Source organism: Myxine glutinosa, chromosome 8, assembly GCF_964187855.1.
Source record: "Myxine glutinosa chromosome 8, kmMyxGlut1.1, whole genome shotgun sequence".
Lineage (NCBI taxonomy): Eukaryota > Metazoa > Chordata > Myxini > Myxiniformes > Myxinidae > Myxine > Myxine glutinosa.
Genome location: NC_136268.1, coordinates 150,438,293 through 150,456,447, shown reverse-complemented (window position 1 = coordinate 150,456,447; position 18,155 = coordinate 150,438,293). Strand labels below are relative to the sequence as shown.

The 18,155-nt window shown below is 44.3% G+C and overlaps 1 protein-coding gene across 7 annotated transcripts in view; it reads right to left on the bottom strand.

The window, feature by feature from the left end:
- Nucleotides 1-18,155, bottom strand: part of LOC137433013 (metallophosphoesterase MPPED2) — a 139,682-nt gene that overhangs the window by 61,834 nt on the left and 59,693 nt on the right. For 4 of the 7 annotated variants that reach the window (XM_068125389.2, XM_068125388.2, XM_068125390.2 and 1 more), the window contains exon 2: nt 8,743-8,993. In XM_068125389.2, coding sequence (XP_067981490.1) covers nt 8,743-8,885 — 143 coding nt within the window. In that variant the 5' untranslated portion in view covers nt 8,886-8,993. The remainder of the gene's footprint in view (nt 1-8,742; nt 8,994-18,155) is intronic. The other 3 variants (XM_068125393.2, XM_068125392.2, XM_078783832.1) reach the window with 1 other exon arrangement.

Below are 18,155 nucleotides of genomic sequence, written 5' to 3'. Positions count from 1 at the left end.
CTGTGTCCCTCAATACCCTAACAGGTCTCGGGTTAGTCGAGTCTCCATCCAGTGACACAAACCCCTCTGAAATAAATGGTTGGTAACCCTTTTGAGGGCGATTTCTCACATTTGCCATTGCATTCGGAGTTGTACTAGTCAAACTCCGCTCCTGATTTTCCTTTCCCAGAGCGTAACAGTGGGACATCAAGTGTCCAGGTTTATGGCAAAAAGCGCAAGTAGGCCCGGAGGAGAACCTCGTGGTCTGCCTCGAGCCCCCCGGAGGATGAGTCTGCCTTGGAACTGTTGTCTTCTGATTTATAGAAGTCGTGGTATCAGAGTGGTCCTCATAGTCATCTCGAGGCCGCCCCCATGAATTTTCGTTCTCCGCCCCTGATGTACCATAGCTACCCTGGCTAGGTCTAGGCGCGAAGTTAGGTTTGTGGAAACCCCATCCTGTGTGTTAAGGCATAGTCATCTGCCATGGTTGCTGCCTCATACAACTTTGGTACTTTCCTTTCCTCCAGATGTACTTTAATGTCCTCGTGGACACACTGTTGGAATTCCTCCACCAGGATCAATTGTTGCAATAGTTCGAAGTCTTTCCCAACCCCTTTTGAATCACACCACCAATCAAACATGGTTTCTTTCATTCTGGCAAACTCCACATGGGTCTCACTCTCCCTCTTCCTGGCATTCCGGAATTTTTGCCGGTAAGCTTCAGGGACCAATTCATAGGCTTTGAGAATGTTTTTCTTCACTATCTCATAATCTGCACATTGGTCAATCGGTAAAGCCGAATAAATATCTTGAGCTTTACCCAGCAGAACACTTTGCACTAACATGGTCCAGGACTCCTCAGGCCATTTTAGCAGTTTAGCCACTTTCTCAAAGTGTGAAAAAAAATTGGCTACCTCCTTTTCATTGAAGGGTGGAACCAGCCTCACATGTCTGCCAACATCCCAGGTGTTCTGACTAGGTGTCGAACCAGTCGGCATGGACGGTACCTCTCCCCGTTCTTTCCTTAAATCCAGCTCCTTGAGTTTAAGTTCCTGCTGAAGCGCCATTTCACGTTCCCTTAACTCCCTTTCGGCTTTTCTCTCCTCTGCTTTTTTCTCCTCTAACCTTTCCTGGAGTTCTCTTTCAACTCTCCTTTCTTCTGCTTTTTCCTCTTCTCTTCTTTCTTCGAGTTCTCGTTCCTGTGCTGCTCTTCTTTCCTCGAGTTCTCGTTCCTGTGCTGCTCTTTCCTTTTCTGCTTTCCTTTCCTCTGCTCTTTCTTGTGCTTTTTTCTCCTCTAACCTTTCCTGGAGCTCTCTTTGTTCTGCTTTTAACCTTTCCTGGCTCTGCAATTGCATCTCCAATATCCGGAGCTCCACATTTTCTTGTTCCTCGGGTAACCAATCCAAGGCTCCCTCTTCCCATGTTCCTTGTCCCACCAGAGATTCTATCACCAATCTCTGCATCTTTGCTTTCCTCATATTCGTTCGGACCTCCAAGCTAAAATGTCTGGCCAATACCAAGAGGTCCGATTTTAGTAACGCTCTGAACTGTGCCTCACTAGGGGTTGCTGCAAACTTCTCTGCGTCAAACTCCATGGTGACTATTGTTAACACCTGTTAACCTTCACACAAGAAATCTCAAAAAAAAAAAAAGTTTTTGAAAAAATTTGGGAATGTTGGAAAAAGTTCTAAATTTGGGAATTCTGGGAATGTTAGGGAATTCTTTCCCGGACTAAATTTAGGGAATTTTAGATCCCGGACGCAGACCCAATTTCGAGCCCACGAGTCAATTGGACGAGCCCCCAATTTCTGTTACGTGTCCCTCCCCGACCTCCTGGTCTCGGTATACCTCCGAACCCCGGGAGGAGCCACGGCAGAAAAATATGTTATTCCGGGTCGAAATCAATATGGAAACCACACCAAGAGTTATCCACAAAGAAAGAATATATTTTAAAAAAACACACAGGAATGACGATACAACAATGATAGCAATCCCCCATACAATCAATACCTCAAGATGGTACCATCTTCTCTAGTAACCTAACCCAAACTCACTGCGCTCCCAGTGAATGAAACAGCACACTCCTCAATGTCTCTATGACTCAGAAGGGATCCCGGCGAAGAGGCGATGAGGCGAGCAAGGAGGTGTAGGCAAGGCGTGGACCGTCATGTGTTCCAAACCCACACAAGCTGGCGGTGGACAGGGAATCCCAAATATGCGATCCAGACATGCACATTCACCGTTCAACCAACGAACCGCAGTGCAATCTTCAGACGCCGCTTTAGTGCACACCCATCCCCGGCAAACCACCGGAGGGCGAGACCAGCGGACGCGGCAAAACCTTTTTCCGCGAACAACGCGCGAGGTTCAAAAATGGCGGACGGCTCTTACTCGAGCCGCAGCCTCTAGGCGAGGATTCTCCGGAATCTCACGCTTGTACCTGACTACGCAGGCTTTTTCAAGACTCCAGCGATAACACCGATCGCACGATTCTTTTCACGTACTCAAAGTTCCCTCGACGCCGTCCGCTCGACCACGCTCGCAACGGAGCTTCAAGACACGTCTTTTCACTGTCCTCACACCTTCTTCTCCCCCCTCTCTGTCGTCGTCTTCTGGCTTCCTGTCTCTTTTCCATGAGCGCTTTTAACCTTTTACCCACAATAACCATTTCCCTTAAACAACAATAACCATAATACTTGGAACCAACAATAATAATAATAAGCACAATAATAATAAGTGCCGAATCCGTAACATAAGTTACAGATCAAGTTCGAATTTCACGACGTTTCGATCATTTTTGACAAAGTTATGGCACTTCGAACTTTGGGAATTCTGATAATTCTGATGATCCTTAACTCAGTGCCATTTTAAGTTTTAATTTCGTTTAAAAAAGATATTCTCTGCAATAATATGATCGATTGAGATCAAATTTTCACCGTAGGGGGGACTCGGTCTGTAGAATATTTTAATGGCAATTATGACATCACAGGTCACATGGTTCGGCCGCCATATTGTTTTTTGTGAAAACACGAAAACCCCTTTTTCTCTGCAACGGCTGAACAGGTCGAGGCCAATCTTTGCAGGCAAAGTCGCATACCCATGACGTACAAAAAAAGTCAGCGAGCATGACGTCATGCGTCACATGGTTTCAGAGTTATGACGTTTTCAAGCATGAACCTTTAAAACCGAGCTCCTCCCTCATTTTTGATCCAATCGAGGGGAAACCTCACAGGTCTGTTCAGCATATCAGTCTACGAAAATGTCCTTTTGGAATTTGCGATAGGTCACGTGGATTGGCAGATATCGTTATTTAAACGAAAATATTTTTTTTTAATGGATATCTCTTGTTTATTCTAGACTTCTCCTCAAGCCGCACCGTGTGCCCTCAGCCTCGTCTCGCGAACGTCAAAAGCGCAACACAGCGCGCGCTTTCCGGAGGGGCGGAGCCAAGCCGAACAACATATATATACTCATCGATCATTGATCGTGAACCGGAAAATATAATAAATTACTGATATTTAGCGACTCGAAAGGTTCTTTATCAACAACTTATTTTCTCGTGCTTCTGCTGACCTGTCTGCAAGGTGTATAAATCGAAGTCCTGAGTGCGAATCACAAGTGAGCCCGTCCTGAGGTAATTAGCGATTGGGAACGATTCAGAACCTGTGGGTAAATAACCCTTGGTAATTTCCCCAACAGTTTTCCGGACGACAGTGCCGGTAGGGGACATGTATTCCAGCGCAACTCAGAATGCTTGTTTTTCAAGATATTCCACTCACAAGGTTCAGACATACATGGCGGCGGCTATCTTCGATTTTGACGTGGGTTGCACCCACACACCAAATTAGAATTTGGTCCTTCGCTTACGCACGCACGCACGGACGCAGGGGAAAACCACAGTCCCCCTTTCGCTCCGCGGTGCGCCGGGGGACAAAAAAAAGAATACGGTACTTAGAGATGAAAATAATTGAGAGAAAAAAATTAGAGAACACAAAATTCACGATCAATTAGAAAAACACAAAATTAGAGACAGCATTTGGTCTTACAATATAAACAAGAAAGAGTAATCAGAGATTGCAGACCCTCGCAGGACATGTTTTTAGTGGTTTTTAGGCTTTTTTGTAAAATCAAATACGGCGGCTGAACCACGTGACCGATGACGTCATAAAAAAAAATTTCTCCACCAATTTATCCCTAGATGGGTGTTTTGGGTCCTTGGGTGTATTTTGGCTCATCTGGGACTTTTGGGTCCACGACAATCTTGGCTCAAGAAATTTCATCCTGATCGGATGAAGTTTTGTACTTGTCGAATTACGACGTCATAATGGAGGCACCTATGACATCATCATTAACATATGTTATTCCCCATGGAGAGTTCTTTACAATGAGACACGTCTCATTTTTTTTCTATGCAGCGCTTTCGGAGATAAAGAGGTGCAATGTTTTTCGGGTTTTCCAAGATGGCGCATGTACCACGTGACCTATGACATCAAAATTATCATTGAAAAATTATACAGGAGGCAGCGTACCTATGGTGAAAGGTTCCTGTCAATCGGACCAATACCGTATTTTCCGGTGTATCAACCGCAGTTTTTTACTGACGGGAAAACCGTAAAAAAGGGGGTGCGGTTGATACACAGTAACAGAAAAATTTGTGCATTGAAAAACTGTCATATCAACGGGACGTAATCTTTATATTACTTTGGGGTTGCGGGGATACAATGATGAATGATCGTCAATTACGTTACTAAGGTAGGTTCAACGCCGATTACTGCTGCCAGTCAAAATACAAGAAAGTTTGAAGTTTGTAATATTTGATTTTTCTATGCGTGTTTGTGAAAATGTGTACTTTCACTAGTCCTCTTTGAATGACAGGTCACATAGTGAATAGAGTGTGCTAAATAAAGACAGGATTAAGTCACAAAACAAAAGCGTCAACATGGTAAACAGGATGTTTTGCATGGGACATTATGACGTACCTATTGTCTAACCAACGCCGCGGTAAGGCCACATAAAAATAAAAAGTTGTTGAGCGTCCTTTTTTCTCAAAAGTTCAGGTAGGGAGGGAGGTTTTTATTTTTATTATTTTTATTTTTTTCCTACTTTCCATTGAGTTTTGTTGACATGGAAAAATATGAAATAAAGACTCCTTTCTCCTCAAAATGATTTTATTTCTTCATTCATCGGGTTCCATCCTGTGATCCGTGGCCGTGTCTGCAGCCAACACAAATTTGAGAAATGAGCCAAGAGTCTTTGTCACATCAGAAACTTTGCAAGCTGGTGAAACTTTCATCATGTCAGTTTTACTGGGGCCGGCGAATACTTTGATAAAAGTACCGCGTGTATCGTCAGGCAATGGCTCCCTATCCCCATCATACATGTCGTCTGAGAACTTTGCATAGAAGTCCGAGATTGTAACATCCAACTCGATATTGCACGCAAACCAGTCCTTCACCGTCTTGGAAGAGCCCTCACGGGCTATTGATGCGATCACAATAGGCATTTCAAGCTGATTCTAGCACGAATCAATACAGATTTCAGCGGGAAAAATCTCACACAATAGCCGCCATGAATGCCCAACGTAAAATGGGTGAAGTTGCCCGAGGCACTTGCGACGCTCTGCGCAGCACACACTGCGCATGCGGTGCAGAACGGCGCCAAATTTGAATGTGAAAAGATCGTTTTTTATGATTTTTTTCAAAATAAAAAATAAAAAAAGTTTTGGGTCGGGTGTGTTTCGTAGGGTCGGGCGGGGACGATAAACAACTCTTTTTTTTATCTGGCCTAACCTATTGAAGTCGGCTTTGATGCCGCCGCATGGGCTGGGCGAATGTATAAAACGGAGAGGTCAACGAGGAGTTTCACCATTCGTTCTATCCTGTTCGAGCTATCAAGACCAAGATTCACCATTCGCTTCTATCCTGACCAAGACCAAGCTTCACCATTCGCTTCTATCCTGACCAAGACCACGAGATGGCACCGCAATCATTCACAGCAGCTTTCAAGCTCCGTGCCTGCAGGTTTGCAGAAGAGTTTAGTAATCGGGCGGCCGGCCGACACTTCGGAATCGACGAGTCCGTCATTAGACGCTGGCGGACTAACAAGCAGACGCTGGAGACGATGCCGAAGAAGAAGAAGGCGATGAGGGGCAAAGCAGCCCAGTGACCGGCCTTGGAGGAGAGACTGCTAATGTGGGTGAGAGAAGCGAGCCGAGGGACACGCCATCGCGACACTAGCGTTGCGACTCCAGGCCCGACTCATCGCCAGGGAAACAGGGGTCGATGACTTCACGGCCAGTACGTCTTGGGCGTACAGGTTCATGGGTCGTCATGGCCTTTCCATTCGCCGGCGAACCCACATTGCACAGAGTCTCCCTGATGACATAGCAGAGAAGACTGCTAATTTTCAGAAGTTCGTGATCAAGTTCCGCAAGCAGCACGACTATCCCCTAAGCCGCATCGGCAACGCAGATCAGACGCCGCTGACCTTCGATGTGCCTCGAGGGACCACCATCTCGGCCAAAGGTGACAAGTCGGTGTCCATCACTACAACGGGTCATGAGAAAGATCGTTCTACGGTTATGCTAGCGTGCACCGCTGATGGGGGAAAGCTGCCGCCGTATATCATCTTCAAGAGGAAGACGCTACCAAAGGATAAATTTCCTCCGGGTGTAATCGTTCGTGCCCAGGCCAAGGGGTGGATGGACCAAGCGCTGGTAGATGACTGGCTCCGCGTCGTGTGGGGGAGACGAGTTGGTGGGCTTTCGCGGCGACGGAGCATGCTCGTCCTCGACGCCTTCCGTTGTCACAAGACAGAGGAGACCAAGTCAACGCTGAGGGGGCTCAACACTGATCTGGTGATGATCCCGGGTGGCATGACGTCGCTGCTGCAGCCGCTAGACGTTTCAGTCAACAAGCCGTTCAAAGACGGTCTGCAGCGCTGTTGGTCGGAGTGGATGCTGTCGGGGGACAAGACCTTCACCAAGACTGGGAGGATGAGGAAGGTGGGCCTCCCGACGATCTGTAGCTGGATACTGAAGGTCTGGGAGGAGTTTCCGGCAGCCATCATCGAGCGGACCTTCCTCAAGTGCTGCATATCTAATGCCCTTGATGGCACTCAAGATGACATCATCTGGGAGGATGAAGTGGCAGTGACCGACGATGGAGAAGAGGATAACGACGACGATGATCTCGCCGACCCAGACTCGGATGATGATATTCGGATACTCGGATACTCGGATGATTCAGGTCTTCCCTGAAGAAACAGATGACAAGGACTTCTTCGGATTTTAGAGCCTAAACCCAACGGCCCTTTTCCGACGATGGAGAAGAGGATAACGACGACGAGGATCTCGCCTACCCCGACTCGGATTGGACTGAAGAAACGGATGACGAGGACTTCTTCGGATTTTAGAGACTAAACCCAACGGCCCTTTTCAGGGCCCCACATTGGCAAGAGCCAAAACCCAACGGCCCTTTTCAGGGCCCCACATTGGCAAGAAAGAATAATTATAATGTTTTTAAAATTCTCTTTCAACTCATTTCATGTATTTTCACTTTCTCTGTCTTCAGTTTCTCTTTCCTTTCATCATATTTCGCTTTTCATTTTATTTATTTATTCTCTTCTCTTTTTTAAATTTTCCTGATTTTTTTTTTTTTTTTCCCCTCGAAAATCTGATTTAAAAAAAAAAAAATTGAAGTCGAAAATCGGGGGTGCGGTTGATACACGGGTGCGGTTGATACACCGGAAAATACGGTGGCGGAAATACAGTGGCGGTAGTTGCAGAGAAAATGATATTTATTCTGTGCGGATACAACAACACAACAACAGGCATTTTAAGGCCATTTTCGCTGCAAGAGCGGGGGTTACCCTTGCGGTCCCCATGACAATCTTCTCCATTTTGCCCTATTTTCTGCATCTCCCCTTGTTAACCCCCTTGTCTGCATTTCTTCTTCCACCTTCTTTAGCCAAGTCTTTCTCGGTCTTCCCCGTCCTCTACTTCCTTCTACATTCATTTCCATCACTCTTCTCAACCAGTCACTTTCATCCTTCCTCAACACATGACCAAACCATCTCAACCTGTTTCTCTTCACAGCATCCATCACAGGCTCTATTCCCATCATCTTTCGCAATTCATCATTTGTCTTCCTCTCTCTCAACAATACTCCACACATCCACCGAACCATTCGCATTTCCACCCTTTCCAGCCTTCGTTGCTGCTCTACCCGGTCGGTGTGTACCCCGGTTTAGAATAGGTACACAGTATCCCTGCGTGTCGTAAGAGGCGACTAAAAGGGTTGGCGTCAGGAAGGGCATCCGCCCATAAAAACATTGCCTCAAAAAGAGAACCATGACAATTATGACTGTGCGGATAAACAGACAAATGCAATACCCTCTGCTCTGGCGAGGGTAACTAGATCCACACTTGGTAGAGTCACCTACACAGTCGCCCACGAAGTTTTGTCATAATCCATCCACAACCTTTTGAGAAATACTTCTCACAGACAAACAGAGGTGAAAACATCATCTCCACCCACCTTCAGTATATACATCCACCTTCGGTATATACATCCACATTCGGTGGTGGAGGTAAAAAGTGCAATGATCACTAGGCATACAAGCCTGCTGTAATCGAGGATGACGGGGTGTGTGTATGTGTGCATACGAGAGAGATCAAGTAGACAGCAACAGTTAACAGTTCCTTTCACCAACTACAGCTATGTGCACATCTCACATGGCACAGGTGGGCAAATACGCACTTACATGTGCACATTGGGCGGCTGAAAGCGGCTCTGGTTGATATTGTAGTAAGTGAAGGCTTGCGTGGGGTTACTACTGAATTCATCCACGTCGATCTCCGATTCTGTGTTCTGTGCCATGCACACAGCACCACGGCTGCTGGCCATTCTGAAACACTGGCCCGTCTTGGCAACTTGGCCGCGGGCACGTCACTCATGAAAGGGCAAGTCGGCCATGCTGGGATGCTGTGTGTGCTGCAGAATCACAATGATAAGCTGTAAGTGGTGCGTGAGAGGGAGAAAAAACGAAAAAAAAAAACATTATTGTAAAAAAGGGCAATCCCACAGATTCAGTTATCTCCCTCCCACTCTAATATACTTGGGGAAATAAATAAATTATATATGCAGTTCCAGCACTGACTTGACTATTCTGTAAACGTTACTTGCATTTTCAATAAGAAAAACAAAAAACAAAATCACAGGTATAGTTCTTTTGTTGAAATAATAAATACCCAAATGGTTCGTTCCAAATCTATTCACGACCATTTTGAGATCCTCCTTTGATAAATCACCTCCTAAGAAATCCTCCTTTCACCATAAAAGTCACTATTGTCAGTTCATCATGCTCATTAACTGAGGATCTCTTAAATGCAAATCTCATGAAATATTTAAAAACAAGAAAATGGAATTTAATGCAAACGGAGTGGATGGATATGCCCCCTCCCACGGTAAATGTTACATTTGATCTCAATTAAAGGTCACCTGAAAATTAAAGGTCACAGGAGATGGCGAGAGAGAGAGAAGTAGAAAAGGCTTCTAAACTCGAGTTATGGTCCGCAAAATGATTTTCAAAGTGCACATGACCTTTGACGGTTTTATAAAGAGGTCACGTGAAGTAATGTATTTGTGTCAGAAATGTAACTCTCTTACTGAAGTCCGGCACATTTGTAAATCTGCTTCAGATTCAGTTAGGATCCACACATATATATTCTACACCCCTCTCCCACTGTGCTCCCCCCTCCCCAAATGAAAAACACCAACTTGCAAGTATCATGTTACAGTGCAACCTCAGGGTTATTCTAATGTGAGCCAACACATGCTTTATCGCATGTTGGAAAATGAAATGCTTGCTATAGTGAGTGCATGGTGAAGAAGGGTTGAATCACTACTCAAATGGGAAAGAAGATTCATCACCCAAATGGTAATTCGTTATATAAACTTCAACTTTGGAAAAGCAAAACAAAAAACATCAAAAGTTGGTGGGAGTAGGAGGAATCTTGTGGAGCTTGTGGGGTGAGGTTCATGATAACTTCGAGAGTACAAGCCATTTTGAAATCCGTGTAGGATGATGTCAACACGGCCAAATTCTCTGTACCGAAAAATATCAAGGAAGAAAAGATTCACTGGTGGCATCGAGGAGGTGGTGAGCCAGTGGAGAAAATGGATGCACGAGAATTGAGACCAAGAAACGAAAATAAAAACGAAGACTCGAACATACCATCGATTTTGCAAAGAAGATGCAGGAATAGCAAAATAAGTTATACGATGCAGAGGTTTAGAATTCTCCGCTTCTTTTTTTTTTTTTTTTCCAATAGCAATACAAGCGCTATACTTTAAAGCTCTTCTGCAAGATTCATTTAACATATGAGGGGTGTTGAAGGTTGAACCGATGAGATATAAAAGTTCAAGAAATACAAACCTATATTTATAAATCGACAAGGATGTATACAAATCGAGAAAAATGCTTTTTTTTTTTTTTTCCTACCAATTGTATCAACTTGAAGATTGAAAGCCATCCAAAACGTTGGCGCATGTTGGATGAATCTCATTAACAGAAAAAACACGTGTGTACACACACACACACACACTACAGTGTAATATATATATATATATATATATATATATATACCTCCACAACACATGACCAAAAGTATGCGGACACCCCTTCTAATTAGTGGATTCGGCTGTTTCAGCCACACCCATTGTTGACAGGTATATATAATCAAGCACACAGCCATGCCATATCCATAGAGAAACATTGGCAGTAGAATGGGCAGTATTGAAGATCTCAGTGACTTCCAACGTGGCACCATCATATTAACGCCCATGATTTTGGAATGAGATGATCGGGTAGTCCACATACTTTTGGTTATGTTGTGTATATATCTCCTCGGACTCTGACACAAAACAGCAGAATGAATCCTTTTCTCCATTCAAACTGGTTGAATGAGTGATTTTTCTATTACAGGCACCTGCAACTCACCACAGGTGAGTTCAATTCTGAAGTAAAGGAGAATCACCTGCTTGAAATCTAATTATTTCTAACAACTTCGAAAAGGTGCCATTAATATTGTCCGGGCCATTTTTGGATTTCTGTGTGGAATAAGCTGATTTAGAAGTTTTTTTCAGCTTTTTTTGTTTTGTTCTACTGCAAACCAAAGAAATACACATGTGGATACCAAAATATTTTTGAATTTAAACAATTTTCTGGAAGAAGTGGTGCATTATTTGAAAAAAGTGCAAGGGTGCCAATACTTTTGACCACGACAATCCTCTTCAAACCTCTCAAAATCAAAAGCTTGTTCCTCACCTCCTCCACCCTTCCCACATCATTCAACTCCACTGTATACCATCTTCCCAAACTCTTCACAGGATCCTCTGTCAATGATGGAACCACCTCCCCTCCCAGCTCAAGCCTGTGCATGTTATCCACCACTCCTCGTCTCACCACCACACTCCTTGACTTTCTTGCTTTAAAGCCCATTCTTGCCCAATGCATCAACCTTTATAGTCGTCCCAGTACCTCTGCATCAGCCGACTGTTGGACAACTGTCAGTTTATCCATGAATGAAAACATCGCTGGCAAACTGTGACCAGGGGCTAGCTCCACTTCTTTCCCATGTGAACTCACCGCACATATAAACAATTCCGTAACCAGCACAAACAAAATAGGGGAGATGGTACACTGTTGGCCATAAAGATGGAATATATTTTTTTCCAACAAATTTTCATAGCATCATTATTTCAATCTAAATTACCATTGGCATTTATGGTGCATATAACCACTTTTCTTTATTATTCTGTCTCTTACGCACATTTGACAGTGATTTTTATTAATTATCAGTCCTAATCGGTTGGTGTCTTGAGCGTAAAACGACAATGACGACAATAGACAGTAAATTAAGGATCATGACACATTTCTTTTTAATCTCTGTCAGTTTTCCAGATAACATTTTTTGGGGTGATTTCATGGATCAATTTGCATCACAGTAGAGTCCTTGCTGTTACTCAGTCACTAATAGCGGGTATGTCCACCCCTGGCACGAATCAGGGCGTGCAGACGTCGTGGCATGCTGTCCACTAGCTTGTTGACGACGTCAAGAGGCATAGCATCCCATTCTTCCCTAAGAGCGTCGGCCAACTCCTGCAAAGTTTGAGGAATAACATCTCTGTCGTTGATGGCTTCTGTGCATCAACTGCCTCAACCTCAGACATCGGCCAACTCCTGCAAAGGATGGCTCCTTCTGTGCTCCCTAGCCCAGCGAAGACGAGCAACTCTGTGGCGAACAGCCAGGCGTGGACATTTAGTCAACCGTCATGCTCGGTAACCATGTTGGAGCAATCTCCGATTAACCGGGAAACGTGGATCCCATGATGTCTCCTCCACAAGCGACGAAGATGACTCGTCGGCATTTTCCGGTTTCTGCAGCAGAGATTCAACAGTTGGCGATCATCTCGTCTCGTGGTTAATCTTGGACGTCCTGGAGGTTTCCGCGGCCGCACATTCCCCGCCTCACGTTGACGTTTCAGGATCTTACAGACTGTACTGTGATATCCCGACGACATCTGCGATATCACTCTGTTTGTAGCCCTCCTGCCGCAGTGCTACCACTCTCTCACGTATTGCTGGTTCCGTTGGACCAGGCATAGCCCAGGGAACGTCTCTACCGATTTTTCTTGCAAACAGTACAAGGAACTCGAAAAAAAACCAGCCTCGTTTAACAGTGTTGAATCAGGGAAAGGGACAGAATATCACATGCATGGGCTTTTATAGTCCCTAACAAAAACAAGTACAAAAAGTTTTAATTAAAACAAAAGCCATGTCGATGTTACACAATGCCTAGATGCAGCTGTGCCTATAACGTCGATGTTATAGGCACAGGACATTCCTATTGATTCGATTACTTGATGTTATTTTTGTGCAAAGTGAAAATATATCTCGGCAATTTCCCGTGTGTGGCGACGAATTTTTAATATATCTCGGCATTTTCCCGTCTGTTATTTCAGGCGGTGTATGACTGACCATGCCGCGATTTAAAAAAAATATATCTCGGCAATTTCCCGTATGTGGCGACACGTGAACGAAGCTATGCTCCTCTCTCCACATTATTGTGACGACGTATAAATTAAATATTTCATCGTGACGATTGTCATCAAATGGACGAATTTTTAATATATCTCGGCATTTTCCCGTCTGTTATTTCGGGCGGTGTATGACTGACCATGCCGCGATTTAAAAAATATATATCTCAATGGACTTGAAGTTGCAGGCCTTTGAGAATTCATTTCGTTCTATAAAGGGCAACTTTCATCGGATTTTCTTCCCGTTTTTTTTCAACCGAGTCTAAAACTATGTTAGCGACTGTGAAAAATGAAATGATATATCGAATTTGATTTGAAATAAAACTGTGTGAGAGAGGAAGACACCACGGGCCTACAAAACAGGCCTCAAAGCTATGCGAGTTAATAAAATGGTGGATATTTGTTTATATGAAGCCTCTCCCAGAACGGGTGGAGCTATGGTTCCCAGAATGGGTGGAGCTTTGAGGTTTTGTCTTCTCTGCAAGAACAAGAAGAAGAACAAGAACAAGAAGAACAACAACAACAGCAGACGGCACTCTATGACCAGCGTCTGCGACGCGGCTAAAAATTATGTAATACACATTTTTTCAATGTTATCATATCACCTGTGTAATGGGGAAACGTTATGTAATCACTCAATTACCCTTTTGTTTACACGTAGACTGTCAAATACCAAAGCAACTGTGGAATCATGTCAAAAATATTTTATTCCATCTTTATGGCCAACAGTGTACATCCCATCGGGATCCCCACTTCCAACTTCTGCCACTCTGTGACATAGGACTGTGTCGCAAACAGCATCCCAAACTGATCATAATATGCCATCAAAAAAAATCCCAAAATCTCCGTGGCACCCAAAACAAATTCATGGCATACCTGATCAAGGCATGCGGCATTGACCCATATGCATTCTCCAAATCCAGCCATACCACCGCCACATCCTTCCTTTGCCTCTTTGCCTCCTGTAACACTTGCCAGACCATTGCAGAGTGTTCAATGCATCCTGGTATTCCTGCCTTCTGCACAGAACCATCCACAAACCATTCTCTCTGATGAAGCCTGAGCCGTGCTGCAAAGACACCCATCAATATCTTCCCATCTATATCGAGCAATGATATTGGTCTAAACTGCTCAAGTGTCACAGCCTCCTCCTGCTTTGGAATATAAACTCCTGCCCTACTCCATTGACTGGGCACCACTCATTGCCTCCATACCATCTTCGGAGCCTTCCACAGATACTGCCTGATGCCTTCACAACTCTTAAACACCTTGTATGGCACTCCACTTGGTCCTGGAGCCGATGCCGCCCGTGCCTTCCTCAACCTCAGACATCTTTGGCTCTGACAAATCAAATGGAACATCTGGCTCTGTCAGTCTCACGAAGCCTTCGATGTCCTCCACCACTTCATCCCTCCTTGTGTCTGCATATGTGACATGCAGGTGACCTTCCAACTCTTCCTTTGGTACCTTCAGTACACCAGATCGAGACTGCTCCAACAGACCCTTCATAAACCGAAAAGGATTCTCAAAGAACCTCTTTCTCTTCCTCTCCTTTCTTCACCTCTTCGTCCTTTCCACTTTCTTCAACTGCACCAACCCCATCCTCACCGGTTTTGTCAACACCTCAAGCCCATTCCTCTCCCCTTCCACTGCCCTTTTCCATCTTCCATTGAAACTCAACTCCACTCTCAACTCATGGATCTCCCTCTGCCTCCTGCTCAAATGTGCCTCCATCTCACTCCTCTCTGCACACTCTTTCGCTCCAAATGTGACACACCCATACTCAAACACAATCTCATTCATCTTTCTCAATCTATCTTCCACCCTTCCTTTCAACCTCTGAAGCACCCCACACACCACTTCATCCATTCTCTCACATACCCCGCTTTCTCCCATACCTGGCCATTTCACTCTCCTCCTCACATTCTTTCCCTGCTGAAGTACAACCCCAGGACATACAACACTGTGACTTGCTACCTGGCTGTTTCTCCCAGTCGCCTTAGTGCCCCCTTTTCAAAGGCACTGCATCGCTGCACCTCCTCCTCACCCACCTTACGCACACCACCCATCCGGCTCTAATGGATATGCAACCCTCTCACTGACTCAAACTCACGTCCACACCCACACTTATCTCGAACCTGCCATGCCTCCTCACGCATACCATCACACCATAGACCAACCTCTCCCACACGATCACTCCCACACACTTTCCAGGCCTGATGGATCCTCAACCCTCTGAAGGATCCGAACTCACGTCCACATTGGCACCTTACCAGACTTGCATCCACAATCCGTTCTCACTTGTCAAAATCAGTATGGGGGTCTTTATCTGTTTTATCTGTCCATTTGGGCCCATCTTCCGCCCCACCTCTCGGAGAGCCCTTGGGGTGTTCTCTATTTTTTTTACCAACACTGTAAATTATGGGTGCCACACAATCCAAACCATGCAGCTTGACAAAATGGCTTACAAGGCCACCTGCCCCCGATGCTGTCTCTCCAGCATCACCAGCCTATTCCTGGTTACCACCCAGTCTTTCCTGGGAGTCACTGGTAGCACCAGCACAAACATGTATGTATGTATATACAGATACATACATACATACACACATATATAAATATATACACATATACAGTCGTGGCCAAAAATATTGGCATGCTGGGGCACTTTTTTCAAATAACTCACAATTTTCTCTAAAAATAAGTTGAAATTGACAAAAGTATTTGGTCTACACAATTCTTTATTTCACTGTTAATATTAGAGACCCTTTGTTTTTGATTCAGAACTTAATATATCCTTTTAAATCAGAGAATAAAAAGAAATGGCATTGACAAAATTATTGACACCCTAGACTTAATATTTGGTAGCACATCCTTTGGACAAAATAGCTGCACTCAATCACTTTCTATTGCCATGAATGAGCTTCCTACACCTCTCTACGGGCAGTTTGGCCCATTCTTCTTGTGCAAACTGCTCCATTTCCCCCAGATTTGAAGAGTGCCTTCTCCCAACTGCTCTTTTCAGATCTCCCCACAGGTGTTCAATGGGATTTAGATCTGGACTCATTTGCTGGCCAATTCAGAACAGTCCAGCTTTTTGTCTTGAACCATTCCTGTGTGCTTTTTGAAGTATGTTTGGGGTCACCATTGTCCTGCTGCAAGACCCATGACCTTTGACGGAGACCCAACTTTCTGACACTGGGTTGAACATTGCGCTCCAAAATACCTTGATAATCTCCTGATTTCATGCCATGCACACATTCAAGCGCAACCCAAAAACATCACTGAAACTCCTCCATGTTTGACTGTAGGGAAGGTGTTCTTTTCTTTGAAGGTTTCATTTTGTTTTCTGTAAACACAGAGATGATGTGCTTTACCAAAAAGATCTAATTTGGTCTCACCTCTCCACAGGACATTTTTCCAGAAGGATTTTGGCTTGTTCAGGTGTGTTTTGGCAAACTCCAGTCAGGCTTCCTTAGCAGTGGGGTCCTCCTGGGTCTCCTACCATAGAACCCCCTTTCATAGAGTTGGCGACGGATGGTGTGAGTTGAAACTGTCGTACCTTGTGTCTGAAGGTCAGCTTGAATCTGTTTGGAAGTTGATCGAGGTGCTTTCTCCACCATTTGAAGAATCCTTCGCTGCAATCTTCGATCAAGTTTTCTCTTGTGGCCACATCCATGGAGGTTGACTGCAGTGCCATGGACCTTAAACATCCTGATAGCATTGCATACAGTGGACAAAGGAACATCAAGGTCTCTGGAGATTGACTTGTAGCCTTGAGATTGTCCATGCTTGGCTACAATCTTGTGTCTGACCTCCTCAGACAAGTCTCTTGTTTTCTTTCTTTTCTCTATGCTCATTGTGGTACGTACACACAGTGACACAAAACAGCAGAATGGCTTCTTTTCCATATTCAAAATGGTTGAATGAGCGATTTTTATATTGCAGGCACCTGCAACTCACCTCAGGTGAGTTCAATTCCAAAGTAAAGGAGAATCACCTGCTTGATAGCTAATTATTTCTAACCACTTATAAAAGGTGCCAATAATATTGTCCGGGCCATTTTTCGATTTTTGTGTGGAATAAGCTAAGATTTAATAATTTTTTTCAGGTTTTTTTATTTCTTCCACTGCAAACCAAAGAAATACATATGTGGATACCAAAAGATTACTGTAAAACTTCGACTATAACACGCAATTTTTTTTACCCAAAAATCTTTTTGAAGTTAGAGGTGCGTATAATACATAGGTCTAATTTTTTCGAGAGTATTTTTTGAGATTGAAACGATCGTCGAGGCCATCTTTGAAAACGGAAGTTGCAATACTCAAAGAAGAACAACAAAGAATAGCTAAATGTTTAATATAGACGATATAATCTGGAAGTTCAAAACCATGAAGTACAGTGCATTCAGAAAGTATTCAGACCCCTTCACTTTTTTCACATTTTGTTATGTTGCAGCCTTATGCTGAAATCGTTTAAATTAATTTTTTCCCTCATCAATCTACACTCAATACCCCATAATGACAAAGAGAAAACAAGATTTTAGAAAGTTTTGCAAATTTATTAAAAAGAAAAAACTGAAATATCACATTGATATAAGCATTCATACCCTTTGCTATGTATGACACTTGAAATTTAGCTCAGGTGCCTTCCATTTCTCTTGATCATCTTTGAGATGTTTCTACACCTTGATTGGAGGCCACCTGTGGTAAATTCAATTGATTGGACATGATTTGGAGAGGCACACACCTGTCTGTAGAAGGTCTCACAGCTGACTGCATATCAGAGCAAAAACCAAGCCATGAGGTTGAAGGAACTGCCTGCAGAGCTCTGATGTTGGGCGATAAGGCCTGGCTCACTGTCGGTGTTCCAATTCATCCCGAAGGTGTGGGTGTTCGATGGGGTTCGGGTCAGGGCTCTGTGCAAGCCAGTCAAGTTCTTCCACACCGATCTCGACAAACCATTTCTGTATGGACCTCGCTTTGTGCACGGGAGCATCGTCATGCTGAAACAGGAAAGGGCCTTCCCCAAACTGTTGCCACAAAGTTGGAAGCACACAATCGTCCAGAATGTCATTGT